The sequence below is a fragment of the Schistocerca gregaria genome, chromosome 4, assembly GCF_023897955.1.
Source record: "Schistocerca gregaria isolate iqSchGreg1 chromosome 4, iqSchGreg1.2, whole genome shotgun sequence".
NCBI classification, from domain to species: domain Eukaryota; kingdom Metazoa; phylum Arthropoda; class Insecta; order Orthoptera; family Acrididae; genus Schistocerca; species Schistocerca gregaria.
Window position 1 is genome coordinate 413,676,600 of NC_064923.1, and position 24,253 is coordinate 413,700,852.

Below are 24,253 nucleotides of genomic sequence, written 5' to 3' on the forward strand. Positions count from 1 at the left end.
GTTGGTCGTTGACCATTAATTCACGACTTTTTGGCGGAATGCCACTGTACGCTTTGATCCACATTTGCGTACTTTTATTTTTCCTTTATTTTAGTCGCTTGTTTCTTGTGTCGCAATGTGGGATCGTGTACAGTACCAGTAGGGGAACGCAGACAGCGCCCTCGACGATGACTGGCTTGCCTGCTTGCTTTAACAATTCCGACTGTATGGTGTGGTCAGCCCGAAAGCTATCTGAAAGAAAGAATTAAAGGAACAAGCTATTGCACAGCAGGTGTTATTAATGAGAGTTCACGGCAACTGTACAGAGCGAGTGACGCTCAGGAGAGGTCGAGCCCCTCCTGCACTTCGTGCATGATGGTGGCGGAATCGTGCAGCTGCTTCTTCTCCGTCTCGGTAAGCGGCTGCTTGACGATGTGCGTGATGCCTGTCTCGCCCACCACGCACGGCAGCGACAGAAACACCTCGCGGTCTCGCCCGTGCTGGCAACCCTGCAACAATCGCCATTACATATCCATTGAAATATACTTCTTAATGCTTTTACAAAGTATTTCAATGTTTATCACAATTTTTGTACAGTTTTGTAAATAGGTACGACATGTATGGTGCAACAAACTTACTGCCAGACAAAAAAGTGAACCACTTAGAAGACGTAGTCGGATGTCAATACAACATCGTAAATTGCACGCCAACTGCAGGTACGTGAATGATTATAGCTGCAATTCTTTGTAACTGATAGAAGGGCCACCAGGGTGCATTAGTGTTGTGCGAGTTTAGTTTTGTTATCAGGTCTGTTAGGTTATATAGGTGGCAGGAATTGTGTCAGACGTCGAATGACCGCAGTGGAGAACACGTAAAATGACATGTACTCCAGTAAGACAACGTTGTCAGCAACTGACAAGAGTTTTAAACAGGTCTCACTGTGGATCTTCATTTGGCCACCTGGTCTAATCGTGTAGTGTCCAGAGTCGTGGGGCTTTTGAATGTTATAATGTCCCGATGTTGGACTGCTTGGGAGCGTGAGGGCAGGCAACTCGTTGCGGAAGTTCTAGTCGACTACGCCTGAACAGCATAAAGGAATAATACACCAAGTGCAATGTAACCCCTTCACATCTGCGCCTGCCATCCAAGAATAAGTAATGGATTCCCCGCAACATTCTGAGCCATTCACCATTATTGGTCACAGAGTAGTAGCAGCAGACAGATTGAGGAATTACTGGCCAATGTGTTGACTGCCATCAAGTACGTGCATCTGTCCTGCGACCCTTCTCGAAAACAAGAATGAGCTGCGCTTTTTTCAAGTCGCTAAATACTCTTCATTGTGCCAGCGAACTATGATAAATTACTGGTAGAAGGGGAGAAAGTTGTTTCGTATAATCTTTGTAGAATCTTGCAGGTATGATATCTGTTCCGCGACCGGTTATTTCAATATCTGCCACTTCGACGTTCGTACTGAAGCAACTCAAGCACTGTATCGTGTGTGAGACAAAGAGGCGAGCCAGTGTGCCGGAACTTACCCCAGTTTCACTGCTAGTAGCGCCACGTCACCTTAACGTGTCTGCGCGTAGCGCGCAAGTAATGCACCACAATTAAGTATAAAATTAAAAGTCAACATTTACTTTTAAAACTTTGTTCAAACATATTTTAATATAATAATGTATCAGATATCAAGCCTTTATGTACATAGACTTGGTAGTTTCCGTAAAAATGCAGTTTTAAGAGAAAAATAAGAGGCACCAAATAATAAAGCTAGAAATCTAGAATTTGGTCGGAATGAGCCTATCAAGCTCATCTGTTTTATGCTTCAGTTCACCCTAAAAATCCTAACTGAGAGACCATATTAACTACTTCTTATAGTTCCTGAGTAATTTAATATACATTAATTTTGTAACTAAAATATTCCCATTTGTAGTACATTAAGTACCTGCAATTTTAATGATAGAAAATTTTGGATTAAGCACATAATAAAACCTACTAAATAATACAGCCATGCCAAATTTTAGAGTTGTAGTATTAATAACAGCTAATACAAATTCTAGTAAAGGTATGGTTCAGAGGTAACGATCTACCTTTAGTTCCAGTATAAAAATTCTGGAAGGTAAAGTTTTTATTCATGGGAGCTAAAACTTTTTCTGTGAGTTCAAACAACATACCTAAATACAAGTATAAATTAAGAAGATTCTGAATTAATTCATAACTATGTTATTAAAGATTATGTGTCCGAGGAAGCGGTCGTTCTGAGGCTCCCGTGTGTTATAGCAGTAGACAGCAGATGTTCCCTAAGATCGTCCGCTGCGGAACCTATACAGGGTGATCCATTGATCGTGACCGGGCCAAATATCTCTCGAAATAAGCATCAAACGAAAAAAAAACTACAAAGAACTAAACTCGTCTAGCTTGAAGGGGGAAACCAGATGGAGCTATGGTTGGCTCGCTAGATGGCGCTGCCATAGGTCAAACGGATATCAACTGCGTTTTTAAAATAGGAACCCCCACTTTTTATTACATATTCGTGTAGTACGTAAAGAAATATGAATGTTTTAGTTGGACCACTTTTTTCACTTTGTGACAGATGGCGCTGTAATAGCCATAAACGTATAATTAGGTGGTATCACGTAACATTCAACCAGTGCGGACGGTATTTGCTCCGTGATACATTACCCGTGTTAAAATGGACCGTTTACCAGTTGCGGAAATGGTCGATATTGTGTTGATGTAGGGCTATTTTGATCAAAATACCCAACGTGCGTGTGTTATGTATACTGCTCGGTATCATGGACGACATCATCCAAGTGTCCGGACCGTTCGCCAGATAGTTACGTTATTTAAGGAAACAGAAAGTGTTCAGGCACATGTGAAACGTCAACCACGACCTGCAACAAATGATAATGCCCAAGCAGGTGTTTTTGCTGCTGTCGCGGCTAATCCGCACATCAGTAGCAATAGAGACGAAGCGTCATTCACCAACAGTGGTAACGAAAAAGCGGCATAATATGCACTATCGGTCAACAGTAAAACCACGATGGCTGCGACATGTGGAACATCAGCGACCTTGGCGGGTTAATGTATGATGCGGCATTATGGGAGGAAGGATAACTGGCCCCCATTTTATCGATGGCAATCTAAATGGTGCAATGTATGCTGATTTCCTACGTAACGTTCTACCGATGTTACTACAAGATGTTTCACTGCATGACAAAATGGCGATGTACTTCCAACATGATGGTTGTCAGGCACATAGCTCGCGTGCAGTTGAAGCGATATTGAATAGCATATTTCACGACAGGTGTATTGGTCGTCGAAGCACCATACCATGGCCCGCACGCTCACCGGATCTGACGTATCCGGATTTCTTTCTCTGGGGAAAGTTGAAGATTATGTGCTATCGTGATCCACCGACAACGCCTGACAACATGCGTCAGCGCATTGTCAATATAAGTGCGAACATTTCGGAAGGCGAACTACTCGCTATTGAGAGGAATGTCGGTGCACATATTGCCAAAAGCATTGAGGTTGACGGACATCATTTTGAGTATTTATTGCATTAATGTAGTATTTACAGGTAATCGCGCAGTAACAGCATGCGTTCTCAAAAATGATAAGTTCACAAAGGTACGTGTATCACATTGGAGCAACCGAAATAAAATGTTCAAACGTACCTACGTTCTGTATTTTAATTTAAAAAACCTACCTGTTACCAACAGCTCGTCTAAAATTGTGAGCCATATGTTTGTGACTATTACAGTGTCATCTATCACAATCTAAAAAAATGGTCCAGCTAAAACAATCATATTTCTTTACCAACTACGCGAATTGTAACAAAAAATGGGGGTTTCTATTAAAAAAAACGCAGTTGATATCCGTTTGACCTATGGCAGCGCCATCTAGCGGGCCAACCATAGCGCCATCGGTTTCCCCCTTCAAGCTAGACGAGTTTAGTTCTTTGTAGTTTTTTTTTCGTTTGATGCTTATTTCGAGAGATATTTGGCCCGGTCACGATCAATGGATCACCCTGTATAGGTTCCGCAGCGGACGATCTTAGGGAACATCTGCTGTCTACTGCTATAACACACGGGAGCCTCAGAACGACCGCTTCCTCGGACACATAATCTTTAATAACATAGTTATGAATTAATTCAGAATCTTCTTAATTTATACTTGTATTTAGGTATGTTGTTTGAACTCACAGAAAAAGTTTTAGCTCCCATGAATAAAAACTTTACCTTCCAGAATTTTTATACTGGAACTAAAGGTAGATCGTTACCTCTGAACCATACCTTTACTAGAATTTGTATTAGCTGTTATTAATACTACAACTCTAAAATTTGGCATGGCTGTATTATTTAGTAGGTTTTATTATGTGCTTAATCCAAAATTTTCTATCATTAAAATTGCAGGTACTTAATGTACTACAAATGGGAATATTTTAGTTACAAAATTAATGTATATTAAATTACTCAGGAACTATAAGAAGTAGTTAATATGGTCTCTCAGTTAGGATTTTTAGGGTGAACTGAAGCATAAAACAGATGAGCTTGATAGGCTCATTCCGACCAAATTCTAGATTTCTAGCTTTATTATTTGGTGCCTCTTATTTTTCTCTTAAAACTGCATTTTTACGGAAACTACCAAGTCTATGTACATAAAGGCTTGATATCTGATACATTATTATATTAAAATATGTTTGAACAAAGTTTTAAAAGTAAATGTTGACTTTTAATTTTATACTTAATTGTGGTGCATTACTTGCGCGCTACGCGCAGACACGTTAAGGTGACGTGGCGCTACTAGCAGTGAAACTGGGGTAAGTTCCGGCACACTGGCTCGCCTCTTTGTCTCACACACGATACAGTGCTTGCGTTGCTTCAGTACGAACGTCGAAGTGGCAGATATTGAAATAACCGGTCGCGGAACAGATATCATACCTGCAAGATTCTACAAAGATTATACGAAACAACTTTCTCCCCTTCTACCAGTAATTTATCATAGTTCGCTGGCACAATGAAGAGTATTTAGCGACTTGAAAAAAGCGCAGCTCATTCTTGTTTTCGAGAAGGGTCGCAGGACAGATGCACGTACTTGATGGCAGTCAACACATTGGCCAGTAATTCCTCAATCTGTCTGCTGCTACTACTCTGTGACCAATAATGGTGAATGGCTCAGAATGTTGCGGGGAATCCATTACTTATTCGTTCTTTGTAGTTTTTTCGTTTGATGCTTATTTCGTGAGATATTTGGTCCGGTGACGATCAATGGACCACCCTGTATAAATACAGCTCGAGAGTTAGGAGAAAGGTTCACTTCGCACTCAGCCACTGTAACATCCAAGACTGTTAAACGTCGGATCGCGCCCTTCCTCGGATGACGTCAGAGCTGTACCGTGACAAATCGCGTATTTGCGGCAAAAACGGATAGTGAAATCAAGAGGACTGTACACCGTCCTCGATCGCTTAGAATTCGCCAAAGTAACAATGAGTGTGCTGTCCGTGAGAATTTTAAATCCGTGTGGCTCCGAACACTATGGGACTGAACATCTCAGGTCATCGGTCCCCTAGATCTACTTAAACCTAACTAACCTAAGGACATCACACACATCCATGCCCAAGGCAGGATTCGAACCTGCGACTGTAGCGGTCGCGCGGTTCCAGACTGAAGCGCCTAGAACCTCTCGTCCACTGCGGCCGGCCCGGTGAATATTATTTCCACTTTTAGGGCAAGCATTAATTTTGAACATTTATGTTGAACATTCAGTTGAGTATTATTAGTCAGGGAAAAAGACAATCTGGTAGGAACGTACCGTAGAGGTCGCCTCTGAATTGAAAGATTTACTTTGAACTGAAGATAGTGAATTTCCAAGTGTTCTACGTGAGAAATTTTTACTCAATATATGTATTAACCAGAGCTTTATACTTTCATTTAAAATCATAGTCCTGATCCCGTTAAGTAAAAGGAGAATAGAGACATTTCTTTCAGTGAGCTGGACCAGAATGTGGCCGTGCAGACTGCAAACTAGGGTCAGTATGTTTCCCTTCACATTGTGGCTGACCACAAAAGTTAAGTGCCAGGCTGGTGTGAATAAGATGGCGAACTGTAGTACCAATACCAAAGTCAAAGCATAACAAAATTTATACCTGCCGGCCCACAGTACGACGATTGAAAGGAGAGCCCGTATTACGATCTTCCTCAGTGAAAGAATTTCGAAGACGTAATTCAGTATCTCGACCTTTTCTCTGTCATCTTCCGTTCCTATGCCATTATATTCACTCAGTGACTGAAGCAGTTTCGAATCGCTTACTAATTTCATGTAAGACCAAAATCTCTTAGGGTTTTCGTTCAGATCGTTTGACGTAATTTTACTTTCAAAGTCACTGAACGCTTGTCTCATTGCATTCCTTACGCTCACTTTCGGTGCTAAGTTTGATGCCGTGTTCCTGGATTTCAGGAAGGCATTTGACACCGTCCCACATTGCCGTTGAGTGAAAAAAAAATACGACCTTATCGAGTATCGGGCCAGATTTGCCACTGGAGTCTGGTCTTCCTTGGAGATACAACTTAAAACGTCAATTTAACGGAACAAAACCTACAGATGTAAAGGTAATTTCGAGAGTATCCCAAGGAAGTGTGGTAGGACCGTTACTGTTTACAATGTATGTAAATGATCTAATAGAAAGCGTCGGAAGCTCTTTAATACTGTTCACAGATGAAGCGGTTGTCTACAAGAAAGTAGCAGCACCGGGGAACATTGTCCATTTGCAGAGTGACCTATAGAGAATTGATGAACGGCGTAGGCTTTAGCAGTTCACCCTGATCGTCAATCAATATAAGATATTACCCTTACCTAGGAAAAGAAATCCACTACATTACAAATACACTGTTAACGACAAACTGCTGGAGTCATCAACCATCCAAGATCTAGGAGTAACACCCCTGAGCGACCACATAAAACAAATAGCAGAAATGGAGATGCCAGACTGAGATTCGTAGGAAGACTCTTAATTAAACATAGCTGATGCTTGAAAGAAGTGCCTTCCAAGATACATGTTCGACCGGTCATTCTGGGACCTTTACCACGTAGGACTGGTAGAAGAGATAGTGAATATCAGACGAAGAACGGCGCGTTTCGTCCGGGATTATTTCGTCGGTGCGAGAGCGTTACAAAGATGCGCATATCAGCTCTAGTTGCAGACGTTACAAGAGAGATTTATGATTGAAATTCCGAGAGTACTTCCCGGGAAGAGTCGGACAACATATTACTCCGAAATTAGAATTACATTAATACCTTCAGCTGCCAACGGGCGTTGATATTTATCAACGTGGACAGGTGAAAATGTGTGCCCCGACCGGGACTCGAACCTGGGATCTCCTGCTTACATGGCAGACGCTCTATCCATTTGATCCACTGAGGGCACAGACGACAACGCGACTGCAGGGACTATCTCGCACACGCCTCCCGCGAGACCCACACACTACATTGGTAGTGTCCCACCCCTACACACTCATACTCGTGGAAGACATTCTTACCAAGTCCCGTAAGAGTTCTGGGAATATGTGTGCATCCGCACAGAAGAAGAAGGTCATGGTCGGTGTTGCCAGTACTATATACTGCCCGTTGACAGCTCAAGGTATTAATGTAATTCTAATTTCGTTCTAGACAGCTGCAGGTCTTCAATGGTGTCTGTTCTTTCGGACATGTCTGAAAGAACAGACACAATATCCATATAAGTATATATTACTTCCTCCCACATACACTTCGCGAAATGTCCACAACGGAAAAAGGTCGACCAATGAGGGCTAATACAGAGGCTTAGCGACACTCGATCTCCCCCCCCCCCCCTCCCCTCCCCGAGTCATTCACGACTGGAACATGGAAGAGGGGACCAGTTAGCTATGCCAGTGTAATACCCTCCGCCTCACACCGGCAGCTGGATTGCGGAGTATTCGTGTAGATGTAGAACACCACAATATAAACAGCCAGATATGCAGCAGCGCCTTGACCGGAAAACATAAACTACTGATGAACGGCGTCGAATTGTGTTCAGCGATGAATCGCACTTCTGCATTATCCCAGGTGACAGCCGTTGCTGAATACGGTGGCGACCTGGGGAGAGGCACAGTTCTTACCATGTTTAGGAGAGGCAATGCGATGTTATTCCTGGCTTATGGTGTAGGGAGCCATTAGGTACGGTTCCAGGTCACGGCTGGTAGGGGTTGACGGAACTCTTATGGAAATATGGTACGTCATGGATATCCTGCGTCCTAATGTGTTACCTCTCCTACAGTTGTACTGTGGTCTCAGTTTTCTACAGGACAGTGCTCGTTCACACCTGGCACGTGTCCCTGTGAACTCTCATGTGATGCTAAGTTACTCCTGCGGTGAGCAAGACCGCCAGATCTGTCCCTGATAAGAGCATGAGTGGTATCAGCTGGGACATCAGCTACGTCCCACCAAAGACCAATTACAGCATTTGGGGTCAGCTTGATTCAGGACCAGATACTATGGCTTTATGACACCCTCCCCAACAGAAGCTGTGCATACATCCTGGGCAGGGGGGATGCATCTTAATTTTGATACGTGGGCTCATTCTGCCAAGTTCCTTGTAAATTTGATTCGATTTGGTAATCATGAAAAATCCACATAAACTCTCAATCCTTGGTGTTGCATTCTGTTTCCTGCTCCTCCTCTGGGTGCCTCACATTTTTTACCAGGCAATGTAGCTACCTGTGTTGAAGTCAAGTAACTGTATCAAAGTATATACGTGATGTACAATATTTACTGTCGAAAAATAACACACAGGTGAAACTATACGATAACAGCAGCAAAAACGTTCCAGTAAACATGTGTCCACTAAAAACCATTTACAGCACTTTTGCGATTGTGTGTTTATGAGCCCCCATTATATTCAGTATGAAATATTCTCCTAGTGTAGAAGAAAAGATTTTTAGCTTGAACTCATATTTGCTCCTGTCCCTCAATATCGGACGTACCTCTGCGTCATAGATAGTCAGTTCATTTGGTAAACAGATCTTGAGGACATGAATGGGGTAAACCGGTAAACCACAGGTCAGCCAAGGTACTCCCCGAGCTCAGACTCACTAGTGAGAACTGGCATATAAGCGCAATGCATGAATAATATTCACTTAAAGAAGTGAAATAATATTATAGTTTAGTAGCCCATGGACAACGATGTCGTAATGGTCAGAGAAGTACGTCGGATTGGGGAAGCAGGCAATAGGAAAGCAGCCGTGTCCTTTTCAGAGCAACCAATCTCGGATTTGCGTTAATCAGTTTTGGGAACCACGAAAAATCAAAATCTGGATGGCTGAGAGAGCATTTACACTACAGACCTCCAAAGTCCAAACCACTACGTATCTTCGCTCGTTGAAATGTCAAGTTAAAAACGTAATCCAGAGTTCTCTTCCTCCTGTAAGAGAGTAGTTCTAAAATGTTCCCTTCCGCCGCAACTGTCAAAGTGCCTTCGTGTCGATTCCAGATGACTCACATGTTGTATTAATCGGTTCGTATGGATGCAATGTCTAGGGCAGAGTGTTATCTGGAGTATTTGCCTAAGCGAAGAATATGTAAAAATATTTGTAACTAGCTTACAAACCCAGCATTCACCAGGTATTAATTTTGCAATTTTCTATTAGGAACGGATACAAAGAAAAACTGTGTTTGTAGTCTAATATTGACATAATCTCACTACCATGTATTCGTGAGAACACATCTGCAATTATGAAATAACCATACAAGGAAATATGCATAATATACAAATGTGTAAGTACAGATACTTCAAGTTTTCACAACACGATTTTGCTAAAGTGTTTAAGGCAACGTTTCTTCATAGTTCTATAGACGAGTATTGCTTCCACTTACAGCCGCTTCCACTTTGCAGTTAAAAATCTACCAAAAACATTGCCACATATGAGTGATTTATTTACATGTACCAATAAATGATAGTGGTTCTAAAAATGGAAATTTTTTATTGACCTTGATTGTTTGAGATCTTGTTCGTACTCTCCAAAAGATTTTCCTGAAAATTTGTTTTAGCACCTTTATTTTTTAGTTAATATCACGTGTTTGCCAGTCAGACATGGATTTTCTCTGCCAGTAAGATCTGACACCCAACTTTTCCTTATCAGTTACATTAATTTGGTTCTCTTACTTAAATCACAGTTAACAGTCATCAAATGCATGCACCTTGCATAGGTGACTGTGTTCATGGGAGCTATCCATCACATACAGATCTAGGGGTGGTGGGGTGGGGGGGGGGGGAGGACTAGGACACTATTCAAACATAAGTTCATGAATGGATTGGTCGGCACCTTACATAAAGTGGCGACCTTGTCAGGATTTTTTTAATCAGAATAATACAATCTTTTGAAATGTAATTGGAAATTTTTTGTACAGCTTTGTTCTAAATCTTCTAAAGATGGAAGTCCATGTCACAGAAATTTTATTCGCCTAAGCATAGTTTTCCAGCAGTTGTATTTGGTGCCATGAAGCCTATATTTAGAGATATGGCTGGCCTGAGCTGCTGCACAAGTGTTTGCATGGCCAAACACAAAATCTGAACAAGTGTTTTATTTAACAGCCTGATTTTGAATCATCTACTGAAAAACGTGTTTTCAGATATTCAGATATAAAAAAATAATAGTTCATGATCCTGCTGTCATATACAATTGTGGAAATATTACGAGTCTCGAGTATTACAAAAATTAGGGGTTGTTCTTGTTGAGAACATGGTCTCACGTCTTCATGATTGTGACAACTGTAGAATACAAGATGCTGGAAGATCTGTGGCAGTACTGGTAAAAAATGAAAAACGTTTATCTGGATGTTGCAAAACAAAGCTGGAGGATACAATAGGAACAGAACAGGACGAAACATATGCACTCAGCTGTTTTTAATGGACTTTAAATGTTCAAATTCAGCTCATTTTTTTAAAACATGATTTCCCAGATACAACATTTTGTACTAGAAAAGACCCTTTCTGAAGAACTGTTCAATATAATTCATTGAAATTTAATGTGCATCTAGACAACAACTATCTTCAACTATGAAACCTTTAAATAATGTGAAATTTTATATTATTTTCTTCCAAATAAAATTATAAGAGAAGAAAAATATTCAAAACTTTGAACCTTTGGTTTTCTACAATTTTTTGGGAAAAAGAAATGAGAAAAAGTTTTTTTAGGTTCAGTATAACAAACAGTAGGCACTTAATGTCTGATAGAGGTTTCATTGTTGTACATTAAACCAGCCTTCTCATACATGAGACAAAGTTATGGTGTAAAATTAGCAATCACTGGATAGGCCATATACTGGTCCTCGTAAGTTGACTCAGTTGTAAGACTGTCTTAGCAGTAAAGAATAAACGCATTAAATTTCATGCATGATGCTGCATTTGTTCACACTTATCAGTGTTCATGATATCATAGCTCTTGAACTATGTGTCATACCATGATATATTCATTCAGCATATGTGGGTATAGTTTCTGCAAAATATGGTGTGAATAGAGTTAGCAGCAAAGAAGTACAAAATTTGAACATCATCCACAATGTGGCAGTTTCTCACGTATCTCAATGTTTATGACATCGAATCTCCCGAACTATGATAGGTAGGTGGTTCACACCCTCACAGAGATCGTTGCCTGTCAATAAGAGATATTACTTGTATTGAAGAAAGCATCTTTTAACTCAGACAACCTAGTTCCATGTGTATTAGATAAGAAAAAGAAAAGTGGATAGAATCATAACATCAATGGGTATGTAAATTATCTTATGTCTACATTAAACATACAAAACAAATTTACAGATGTCTCCTTAACAAGTGCAGCTGCTACTGGCATCTTTTATCCCTGGGCTTACTTCAGACCAAGCCACCCTACTAGCATAATACAACTACTTATATGAAGAAAACTCTTTCAGTGAAGCAACTGTGGAAGCAGGGAACAAACTTATTTCCTCTATAAGGGAGCGAACAAGGAAAGAAAGGCAGTGGAACAGGAAATTACCGATCCTCTGTATTGGTATAAACCGCATCCTCAACGACTGAAGTCAAGGAAGAGTTTCTTTAGGACATCAAAGGAACTTATAACCAGTGCTGAAAAGGCTAGGTTGCAACTATGGAAGGCTACGACCTACCTTCCGCCTGGTTGGAAAAGAGTTGTTGAAGTTTTACCTCTAGGCCGTGATGTGGAATGGACACCTTGGAAGTCCCTGAATAGACTGAGATCCGGAGTTGGCAGATCAAAAGTTATCTTTGCAAGATGGGGATACACTGATCCAAATGATATTCGGTATAATTGTGGAGAAGAACAGACAGTTCAGCACATGCTTTGGTGTCGATTGTACCCCGTCTCCTGTAGAGAACACCATCTTCAACAAATAACAGGAAATGCAGGGGAAGTGGCAAAAGTTTTGGTCAAAAGTAGTTTAATCATAACTGTGTAAAATGTATGTACATGTACCTGTATGTTTTTGTAAACCCGAGAATAATAATAATAACTGGCAAAAATTTAAAAAAAAAGTGCAAGAAGTATTGGTGATAGCTGTCTGTAGGATCACAGCTCACATGACATCTGTGTACCTGGCGCGTTCGTTTTAGAGGACCATCAACATTTTCACAAGCCGTCATTAATAGGTTTAGATCAAACAAGTCATATCTTCACATTATCGTTGTTCCGAACCTTTGCTGGATGATGATTGAGGTCATGGCTTCCTGCCTTCAATACGTTCCATCGTGTAATTTCTATTTTTTCTGATTTTCAAACACATTGTTTGCAATGGATTGTAACAGCACTACCACAAGTTCTTGAGGCAAGTTTAGTAGTACTTTCACTTCGTACTACTGAAAGTTGCCTGTTGTAATATGTAAACCTCCAAGTATCATATTCTATGTCGTTGTTCCTGCTTCTGCTGCACTGGCTTGTCTTAACTGGATCTTTGAGGCGAGCACGGACTTAGCCGATGAGAACTGAAAGCAGCCGCATTGACAGCATGGACTGTAAGTTCGATGGGTCCATAATTTCTTCGTTCTATTCTTTACTGTTCTGGCTTTGGTGGTGTGCATTTGCTTTTGTGTGTTACGATGTAGTGATAAGTGTGACTGCTTGATACTGTACTTAGAAGGGAAGACATTGCGGTATGGACGCAGACTTGAGTTTGTATAAGTGAAGTTACATTGAGAATTGTACAACGCTTTTCTCCATGTGTCTGCACTCCAAGAAAAGATAACATTTTCCTATCACTGCGAGTCTGGCGAGCCATATTAGAAAAGGCGGTTCTTTTTGTATGGAAGCAGCATGAATGGTGAAGTGAGACTAGCGATTTGACTGCTGATGTCTTTGTCTCATCGTGCCTATGGTTATCATTTGGCTTTTGTGATAAAACTATGCTATTGCTTGTAAAAATATGTGTATCTCTTGCATTTAAATAATCATCAAATATTACAAAGTCTCTTGCTTTTTTTACACATCGTTCCCTCTTCTAATTAAGTACAGCTGTACATTGTTTATAAAGTTTGTCTCTCAAAGACATGAGGCTAGGTGAATTTAGATTGCTCAATGGAGGTAATTAGTTACCATCTTGCGCCATCAATATGATCGTTATTTCGATAAGGATTATTTTCATAACAATAGGTTTTTCAAACGCGAAAGCTGGATTTCATATTGTAGATTTATTTCAGGTTCCATAAGGTAAGTTTACGTCGAGAACTTCAGGTTAGCAGATTGCATCATAATACAGGGTGATTCAAAAAGAATACCACAACTTTGGAATTTAAAACTCTGCAACGACAAAAGGCAGAGGTAAGCGCTATCTGTCGGCGAATTAAGGGAGCTATAAAGTTTCTTTAATTGTACATTTGTTCGCTTGAGGCGCTGTTGACTAGGCGTCAGCGTCAGTTGATGCTAAGATGGCGACCGCTCAACAGAAAGCTTTTTGTGTTATTGAGTACGGCAGATGTGAATCGACGACAGTTGTTCAGCGTGCATTTCGAACGAAGTATGGTGTGAAACCTCCTGATAGGTGGTGTATTAAACGTTGGTATAAACAGTTTACAGAGAATGGGTGTATGTGCAAAGGGAAAGTTCTGGACGGCCGAGAACGAGTGATGAATATGTAGCACGCATCCAGCAAGCATTTGTTCGCAGCCCAGGAAAATCGACTCGCACAGCTAGCAGAGAGCTGCAAATTCCACAATCAACTGTATGGAGAGTCCTACGAAAAAGGTTAGTTATGAAACCTTATCGTCTGGAATTGGTTCAAGCACTGTCTGCAGCTGATAAGATTAAAAGAATCGATTTCTGTGATTTTATCCTTGCTCAAATGGAAACAGATGAATCTTTCGTTTCAAAGATTGTGTTTAGTGATGAAGCAACTTTCCACACTAACGGGAAAGTCAACCGTCACAATGTCTGTATATGGGGCACTGAGAATCCGCGGGAAACAGCTCAGTATGAACGTGACTCGCCTAAGGTGAACGTTTTCCGTGCCATTTCAGCCAATAAAGTTTTTGGTCCCTTTTTCTTCGAAGGTGCTACTGTAACTTGTCTACAGTATCTGGAGATGTTAGAGAATTGGCTGTTCCCTCAGCTCGAACAAGAAGCACAACAATTCATATTTCAGCAGGATGGAGCGCCACCACATTGTCACTTATCTGTCCATAACTACCTGAACGTCAACTACCCGAGGGGATGGATCGGCCGCCAGGCAGCCTCCAAGAAGCCCTGATCTTACCCCCTGCGATTTTTTCTTATGGGGGTATGTTAAGGATATGGTGTTTCGGCCACCTCTCCCAGCCACCATTGATGATTTGAAACGAGAAATAACAGCAGCTATCCAAACTGTTACGCCTGATATGCTACAGAGAGTGTGGAACGAGTTGGAGTATCGGGTTGATATTGCTCGAGTCTCTGGAGGGGGCCATATTGAGCATCTCTGAACTTGTTTTTGAGTGAAAAAAAAACCTTTTTAAATACTCTTTGTAATGATGTATAACATAAGGTTATATTATGTTTCTGTCATTAAATACACATTTTTAAAGTTGTGGTATTCTTTTTGAATCACCCTGTATTATCTTTGTGGGCCAATATTTATGATTGAAATAGGGCATTTTCATCAGAGCAATTTTCTGTGGTACTTTAAAAAACTAGTGTCAATGCTACAAGGCGACAGGTAACGTATACCATGCCCTTTATTTCGTGCTGGCACAATGTTCAATGAAAAGGATTTTCATTCGCATCTGCTTTACATTACAGAATTCAAAGTTTATATAGCACATGGAGTGAGAAGAGCAGCGTATAGCTTACCTTAACATAGGTAGAAAGAGGCAAGACTTTCATAGCGTTGCTGAGGATAGTGGCGACGATGTCCGCAACACTGCATCCGATGCCCCAGGACGTGTAGCCCTTGAGCCTAATGATCTCGTACGCGCTGAAACACAACATGAAGGTGCTTGCTATGCAAACTGTAATTATGACGTGGGGTATTTTAAAAGACAGTATTCTTATACAATATTCTTATAATATGTCATGAAAATATTATGATTTTTGTTGTACGTCAAGAGTAGATATTGTGACGGTATGGGGCGCTGGTTGGGTATTTTTCTTACTATTACAGTTTAGTTTTTCCGGAATTCTTATCAAAAAAAGGATATTAACTGTACACTTCCGTCTTGTTCGATATATTAAGACGTACTTGAATTAGGTGTGCGATAGGTCAGGGTTTCGATATACAAATTATTCTATTATACTGAAAGCTTGGACGAATATTAACCTCGTTGTAAGACTAAAATTATGACATTACTTGCAATCGTGATAGTTATCATCCTCAGTATTAATCCTTTTCACATTACGAGAATTCTTGTGTGGCATGATGTTTATTTCCGACTCATGGAAAGGCACTAGGGCGTGCATCTTAGGAAAAAAATTAATTCCATTATTTGCTACTAATTATTGAATTTACCGCTATCTGAGCAATCTGGCGCACATAGCGCTGTGTGACTTGATACACCCACCAAACGTAATAAATTCTGTTCTCAAACCTAAAACGAAAAAAATAGTAAAATTAATTTGACTAAAAGTGACTGTCTCTGAGAGTACTAAATAATAATTATATGTTGGATGTAGTTTATTCTGTAAACATGCGAATAAGAGTAGTAAGTCTGCTATTTGCGCAAATAATAACTACATGGAGTAACAATACATTTCATCTTGTGCCACCAAGCAATTCCAAAATTTTAATGCAATTTCCGAAACCTATTGTCTCAATATATGACATAACACGTTAAGTGTGACGCAGCAGATAAAATCCTTCCAACATTTTGTAAAAGTAACACAAAGAGGGAAAGCTGATTCTATTGTATTATTTATTGCAGATGTTCAACACAGAGTATAGTTAAGGAAGCGTTATCTGAGCGTTTCTTTGTAGGCTATTTTCCATGTTACTAAAACAACAGTTATCCAAAAGTTTACTGCCACAGCGTTGAATGTAACACAGTCACGACCGTGGCTACTGCTATAGTAAAAATTTCAAAAAGTGTAAGTGATCAAACTACAGAGAATATAAAATAAATTATATAAATATAATAATATATAATTATATAAATAAAAAATGATCAGGACACTTGATTTGATGATCCAACGAGTAAATACCTTACAACTCATCAAATCAGTGGGTCTTCCCACGAAGGATTGGAAGAGCCCGTTTACCCATCATAGGAAGATAGGGCATGCCGTTTCCAGAAGCACCACATACACCCTAAAATCGGTTTCGAGACAAAACCAAGTTGATAATTGCTTTACGTTTTAGGGTTCTGCTTCAACTGAACTTATTGCCATTATCCGACTGCTCACAATGCCTCTCATTACTTTGTGTGACTTTGAAGTTTTGGTGCTGGCCTAGGCAGCACATCATATGCATAGGCCTAGTGCCATCTTGCCTTTGTTGAGGGATCTTATTACCGCCATTTTGTACATGTGGACATTCCATCCATTCCAAGAACCTTACACAACTGTCACAATTAGGCCAGGGTGTAGCAAGTAACTCTCACCTTGTGCAGATAGAAAACAATTTCGCACCAATACTCAGAAAAACTTTCCATTGTACCACAGTCCATATAATACCTTTCACCTCTTCAGAAATAAACTAATTACCCCAACGAATTGCATCTGTTGTCACATGTCCTGCTATAAACGAAATCTGTTCCAGTGCTGATTAGAATATCAGCAGTACATTCGTCAACCCCTGGATGAATAATTTTGGTTGCAGACTGCATTAATGTAGAGTAATGAAATTTCGGGAATACATTTGTCTATACCTAGACAAGTATTAAACTTGCAAGATCACAGGTCATAATGTATAGGACTGCCAACACATGGCTTCCTCAGCGCAAGATACAGCATTGGAAATGTGAAATGCTGGTACATTAATAACAGGTGTAACTACCAGAATGTTGATTGCAAGCATGTCAAATGCATATGTTGTGTCGTACATGTGCTGGATGTCAGTTTGTGGGATGGAGTTCCATGTCTGTTGGACTCACAGTTAATGCTGTTTCTACTCCGCAGCTAGTGGATTTTCCTGGCCTCGAGGTGACTGGGTGTTGTTGTGTCGTCTTGATCGTCATCATTCATTCCCCTTACGGTCGGAGGAAGGCAATGGCAAACCACCTCCGCTAAGACCTTGCCTAGTAGGCGGTGCGGGTCTCCCGCATCGTCGCCTACGCTTCTCGGAGTATGGGACCTCATCATCATCAATGCTGCTTGTGGATGACGCTCAACTTGTCTCATGATACTTCATTGCGCTCGATTGGAGACTGATCTGGTGACTGAGCAGGCCAAGACAACATGTCGTCACTCTGAATAACATGTTGGGTTACAACAGCATTATGTGGGCAAGCGTTATCCTGTTGGAAAACACCCCCTAGGAAGCTGATCATGAATGGCAGCACAACAGATCGAACTACCAGACCGAGGTATAAATTTGCAGTCAGGGTGCGTGGGATAAACACGTGTGTGCTCCTACAGTTATACGAAATCATACGCGAGACCATAACCCCAAGCGTAGGCCCAGTGTATCTAGCATGCAGGCAGACAGGCTGTAGTCTCTCAACTGGCGTCAGCCGGCCGGAATGGCCATGCGGTTCTGGGCGCTACAGTCCGGAACCGAGCGACCGCTACGGTCGCGGGTTCGAATCCTGCCTCGGACATGGATGTGTGTGATGTCCTTAGGTTAGTTAGGTTTAATTAGTTTAAGTTCTTGGCGACTGATGACCTGAGAAGTTAAGTCGCATACTGCTCAGAGCCATTTGAACTGGCGTCCTTCTAAGCAACACACTGACACCGAGGCAGAACCAGCTGCCACCAGAAAACGGAACAGATCTCCACCCTGACCTCCAATGAGCTCTCGCTTGATACCACTGAAGTCACAAACTGCGGTGGTTTGAGGTCAGTGGAATGCAAGCTACAGGTCATCTGGTTCGGAAATTTCCCTGAAGTAACGGTTTGTAACATTTGGTTGTGTGGCTTTGGTTCCATCTACTGCTCAAATTGCTGCTGCAAAGGCAGCACGATGGGCCAAAGCCGTGCGCTGCACACGATAGTCTTCCCTGTTGGAAAGGCGACGTGGCCGTCCAGAGCCGGGTGTTCTTGCAAGCGTACATTCTCATGTACAACTTTGGCAGCCACCATGTACAGTGGCTATATACCTGCCAAAGTTTTTGTGCAATATCGCACAAGAGACATTCAGTTTCTCGTAGCCCTGTTACATGCCCTCGTGCAAACTCAGTGAGGGGTTGGTAATGGCTTCTTTGTCGCCTTAAGGGCATTCTTATCAACTCACCACGTAGAATCTCAAAGGTAACTAACCCTCACGACCGTAACAGCGTTTATTACTGCAAACCTGATTTGCATCCTCATAGCGGCTCTACCAGCGCCACTCTTATGCGACTGGCGCGAAGTTTGAATCGACGTCTTCCAGTTGTAGATACCCATACCAACTATCTTTTTTGTCGCATAACTCCTTCTTAATTCAGTGATTATTTTCCGTCAGCGTAATTAAACTTACGACGTACAATAAATATAGCTTCTCCTGAGGTAACTAGCGAATGCTGGACAAAAAGTTGCTAGAACTGATCATTTTCTTGGTCAGTTCTGACCAATTTCTAGTCTACAGTGGTGTCATGCGCCAGTTGTATACAATGAAACTACTTGTGCGCTTTTAGCCCTACAACAGGCGTACTATTCATATCGTATCCATGGATACTAAAACTAATAGGTTGCCCTTGCATAATATTAGTGCTAATAGTAGACAGTTCTGTACACATAACTTCCTCATATGCAGCCCGCTTTACCTCTCTCTATTCCGTGAAGGTGTGATAGATTTTTCACATGCTTTTTAACTTTTTCAAGAGTTTTAGCTTGGTATCTTGTGTATGTGTTTAAATAAGTCTGTGGATAGCATTAAGTTCCTAGTTGTTCTTCGTGGTAATAACTTTAAATTTCGATTGACATGCTCGTCTATTGTACTGTTTTTCAGTGTGCTGTTTCACTTCTGGTTTCAAGTTTCAGTTGAAAGATGTGTTCATACACTGGTGTCCAAAATTAAATCAACATACCGCTGTTTTCCCGTCCTCTGTTTATTCCACGATATAACCATACAAACTGTCAATAGATGTCCGTATGATAGTGTTCTGCATGAACATGGCATTACAGTCAACGGACAACCACGCCAAAGATGGAGTCAGGGCACCTACCGAACGGGATAGTATTTGCCGCATAGTCCCAAATCCACAATCCTTGTGTACACAGGCACAGTACAGCGCAGAGAAGACGCCTACCAGACTTTCTGCGATGGAGGGCCGTAGGAGGAATAGAAGCATATCAGTCGCAAGCTGATGTGGCCCGATGGCTTAATATGAATCGTTCTGTTGTTTATCGGATGTGGCGACAGTCTATAGAGACCGAAACTGTATACCGAAGACCAGGACAGGACTGACGACGTGTGACATCAGAGAGAGGACCGTTATTTGGCTGTAAGGACAAGACGGTACCGACTTAGCACTGCGCGGCAACTGGCATGTGACCTCGCAATATCCACTACTCGCGTTGTATCGACGCAAATGGTTTACAAAAGGTTTCATCAGAGTGGTTGTTTTTCTAGGAGACCTGCTGCATGTGTACCTTTGACGCATCTTCACAGAAGGGAACGTCTAGAGTGGAGTCGTCAACATGCTACGTGGACGGTCGAAAGGTGGGCCGATGTTCCTTTCACAGATGAGTACCGATTTGGTCTGGAGAGCGAGTCTGAACGGATTCGCATTTGGAGGGAACGTGGAACGCGATTACGGGACCCAAAAATTGTGAAAAAAGACTGATATCGAGGATGATCGCTAATGATGTGAGCAAGGATTACGTAGATGACCCTAACAGCTCTTCGTGAAACTGTACGGGTAAATCTTCGAGGTTTAACTGGTGTCAGGTATCGTAAAAAGATCTTGCGACCTCACATGCGGTTGTTGCGGGACGCTGTAGGCCGTGACTTTGTACTGATTGACGATACAAATGATGCTCGACCTCATAGAGCACCGGTTGTTGTTGTTTACTTGGAAACGGAAGATATTGCGCGCCCGGAGTGGCCTGCTCGCTCTCCTGATTTGAATCCCATAGAGCATGTCTGGGATGCACTAGGGGGGGGGGGGGGGCGGGTTTCATCACGTAAGCATCCACCAACCACTTCCTAAGACTTGCGAGCAGCTCTACAGAAGGGATGGGCGTTATTGCCTCAACGTGAGATAGACGACATCATTCACAGCATGTCCCGACATTGTAAGACCTGTATTGTTGCCAGAGGTGGTCGCTGAGCACATTAACAAGTTATCGGAATGTGTGTGAAAATCTGTTGAGTTGGAAAGTACCGTTATGCATGTTCCAGTTGTTTACGTTCTGTATTCTTTATACTGTTTCTACTGTACTATAACTTGCTTATACCGTTTTGTGGCAAAATAAAGGCAACCTTGCACAAATTCCATTTGTTGCTTTCATTTTGAACACCAGTGTGCATTATAAACCTTAGTTTCCTATATGTGCATTGCCCTTTTTCAATTCAGACTTGAATTAATGAGTGTCTCGATTAACGACAGTGCCAATACAGTCTCCTCATCCGGAGACAGTCCGTTATTGACATTTTCACTCTACAAGTGTTATGAGTGCCACTAAGTAGTGAATCGCTCTCCTCGAGCACAGCCAGTTCCTTTTCAGTGTTTCCAATACCATCTCGAATGTGTGTGTAATGCATCTTAGGACTGAGAACTTCTGTGATCCTGATCTCATCTTTATTCTATCAAGGTCAATATTATCTTCGTTGTCACTCTGCGGTGGTCCCTACTCTCAGCTTTTCTGTTCTGGTATTTTTACAATAGCATCCACACCTGCTAAAATGACTGTTAAAATTACTCGAGGAGTTGCGCGCCTCGTTGCTCTCCACCGTCTCTCTTATCAGCGTTCAGCTAAAGGTTCGTGGCTAGTCATAAAACTCTCACCCTCTGGCTGTTAAAGGGCAGCTACCACCTGACTGCACTGTTCTCGGTGTTGTTTTAAAATTGCTGTTACGTTAAGAATGCTACACAAATATTTATATTCAATGCGTACTATTGCAGTACTCATACCATTTGCCGCAACACAGTGCATCTTTTTGTAACTTATTTCACATGTCAACTAATGTTTATACATTGATCTCGTCCAGCTATGTGAATAGCACGAACAACCAAAGGCCTTTTTAAGAAGAATTCTCTGCAGCCCTGGTTGCCTGAGTTATCGACGTGCATCGTCTACTGCTAGCACCTACCCACTCGTGGGTTGCTGCCACCCAGTCCATCAGCAATGCCGATGTCAGCTATTTGGTGAAACCGGTAACTGTGTTTGCGCCATTTGACTGCGGAATGAATAAATATTTTAAGCCGTTGAACGAAGTTCCAAAACATTTACCGAAAGATTATTATACCTTTCGACTCGGATACTGATGGACTACTGTAACCGGTAGCCTAATAGCTTCCCGTGTATTAAATAATCACTCCTGTGCAGTACATACAGAAGAGGAACAAGGAAGTTACTTTTGTATGGGGAAAAGAACGTTACACCCTCCAAGGGAATAAAATGCTAGATGAGGGAACTAAAAGAACGAATACTATCGAGAGTCAGGAGAACGACATCCCTTACATACAGACTAATTAGTAATTAAATGAAGAGATGCGTTAAATGACTGTTAGTGTAAATAATAGTGCGCCACGAGAGTAAAATGCAACAATAGATACAGCGTTCTATGGTTGTACTAAATCTGCATCTAAATAGCAAACTTACTGTGAATGTGGAGAACGAGATGATAGTAACCACGAGCCAACACAGTTACGTCAGCCACTGAACTTGGGATGTAGGAATCCTCACATCACGACTCTCAACTGTCGACATTAAAGTACTTAAACTAGTGTCGAGCTCCAATGTTTTGTGATATAGCAGTAAAAAAAAATTTGTCTGTGATGACCTAATGGTGTAGAATAGTTGTGGAATGTGATGCAGTTGTGAATGTATCAACGAGTGAAGGACTGTAACCATGCATATGGCTGCTTTATGAATGAATACTGCAAACAGTTGTGACGTTTGTGGAATACATGACAAGCCTGTAGTCTACAATTGTCAAATCGATGGCTGAGTTTAAAGAAAAAAAATGCGTGACAGTAAAATAAGTCAGACATAACCCAGAAGTCGAATGCTGCCGACCTCTCGTATCGTACAGGTGTAGGTACATTTAGTTGACTCATGTCTAAAACGACAATTAAAGTATTTGGTAGTGGCTTTGCGCAGACGGTAAGAATTGGTAGTGAGGGAGTACATTCATTATTTTCTTGTTGGACTATGACAGTATGGGTTAAGATGACTATTCTGGTAAACAGAATGCGAGAAAAAAACATGCATTTACATAATCAACCTGGTACAGAACTAAAACATAAATAATTAGAGACACATGAGGAATAATTAACGTAAGTGTATTCCATCAGAAGAGTTCAACTAAGTAGCTGTGTCCCTAGGGGGTCGACTAAGGACAACGATTTCTAAGCTCCCAAGGTTTCAGTCAAATTTAAAAGAAGAATAAAAAGGTTCCAAAGAAAACAAAGAAGAAATGTGATGTCACAGTGCCATGTTTAGTTTTGCAGGGCAGAGGCAGTTGAGTAGGTACTCATTTCGCACAAGCCCTGTACAGAGCGACCAGCTTCTCGAAATTTCCATTAACGCTGACCTTGGTGACATCATAGTTAACCTTAACACGTGGAAGTGGGCAGTTCATGGTGCGAATGAGTTACGTGCACCACTGAGATTCATGGTGCGAGTGATTTATGTGCAGCACTGAGTAACCTCACTATTGGCAGTTCTAGACACTATGGCGAATTTTAATGAGGTAAAAAGGATGATGTTTTTCGGGAATGAAATGCTCTTCAATGAAGAGGAATAAAATGCCGTAGAACAGGAAGTTTGAGAATGACCATTTAGTTTGCAGACGAGTGATCTTTGGCCTCTGAAAAAGGACTTAGAAAAAGATACAGTAGAGGAGGCGTATGGGTGACATAGCCTGGAACCTAAGAAGGCAGAAAAATTGAAACTAGGAGAAGTGCTTGATAACTAATGAGACAGCACATACAGATTTGTATTTGACAGGAAACCCAAATGTAAACTGCCCTTCAGGCTGCATAATAATGTCACACTTCTTTCAGAGACTGATCGAGAGTGGGGTGTGGCATAACACTTATGTGACTTGTTGCTATTTGACAGAGTGTTTAAGTAGTTTCACTGTTTACTTCTGGGGGGATCACAAAATGAAAATCCCTTCAGTAAGAAAGATTTTGATCAAGAGCCTTTACTGAAGATTTATTGCACAGAGATTATACAATGCTAAGCACTGTCCCGTCAGTCCTATTACAGTCACAAGAATAGGCGGCAGTGATTCTGAAATATTAATAGACAGCCATTCAGAAATCTCTGTAGTGGCACGAGAATAGTTTGAGATGTTTCCAAGCAAAGCATCAAGCTTGCAGTACCTGTGTCTGGTGTAAAAACTTTTGGAGCGATGGATAAACCATCCCAAGCTATCAAGCATGAAATGCTGCTTCCTTTTCAATTTAAAAATTTTGAGATGGTGCAACCATTCTTAAATAATTCCACTTCTTACCGTTGATATGATTGAATGTGTTTATTTTCTTCATTA

General features: G+C 41.3%; 1 protein-coding gene across 2 annotated transcripts in view; it reads right to left on the reverse strand.

Moving 5' to 3' along the window:
* Nucleotides 1–258: 258 nt before the first annotated feature.
* Nucleotides 259–24,253, reverse strand: part of LOC126267077 (L-lactate dehydrogenase-like) — a 489,630-nt gene continuing 465,635 nt past the window's right edge. For both annotated transcript variants that reach the window (XM_049971938.1, XM_049971939.1), the window contains 2 exons: nt 15,310–15,433; nt 259–488 (listed from right to left, as the gene is read on the reverse strand). In XM_049971938.1, coding sequence (XP_049827895.1) covers nt 318–488; nt 15,310–15,433 — 295 coding nt within the window. In that variant the 3' untranslated portion in view covers nt 259–317. The remainder of the gene's footprint in view (nt 489–15,309; nt 15,434–24,253) is intronic.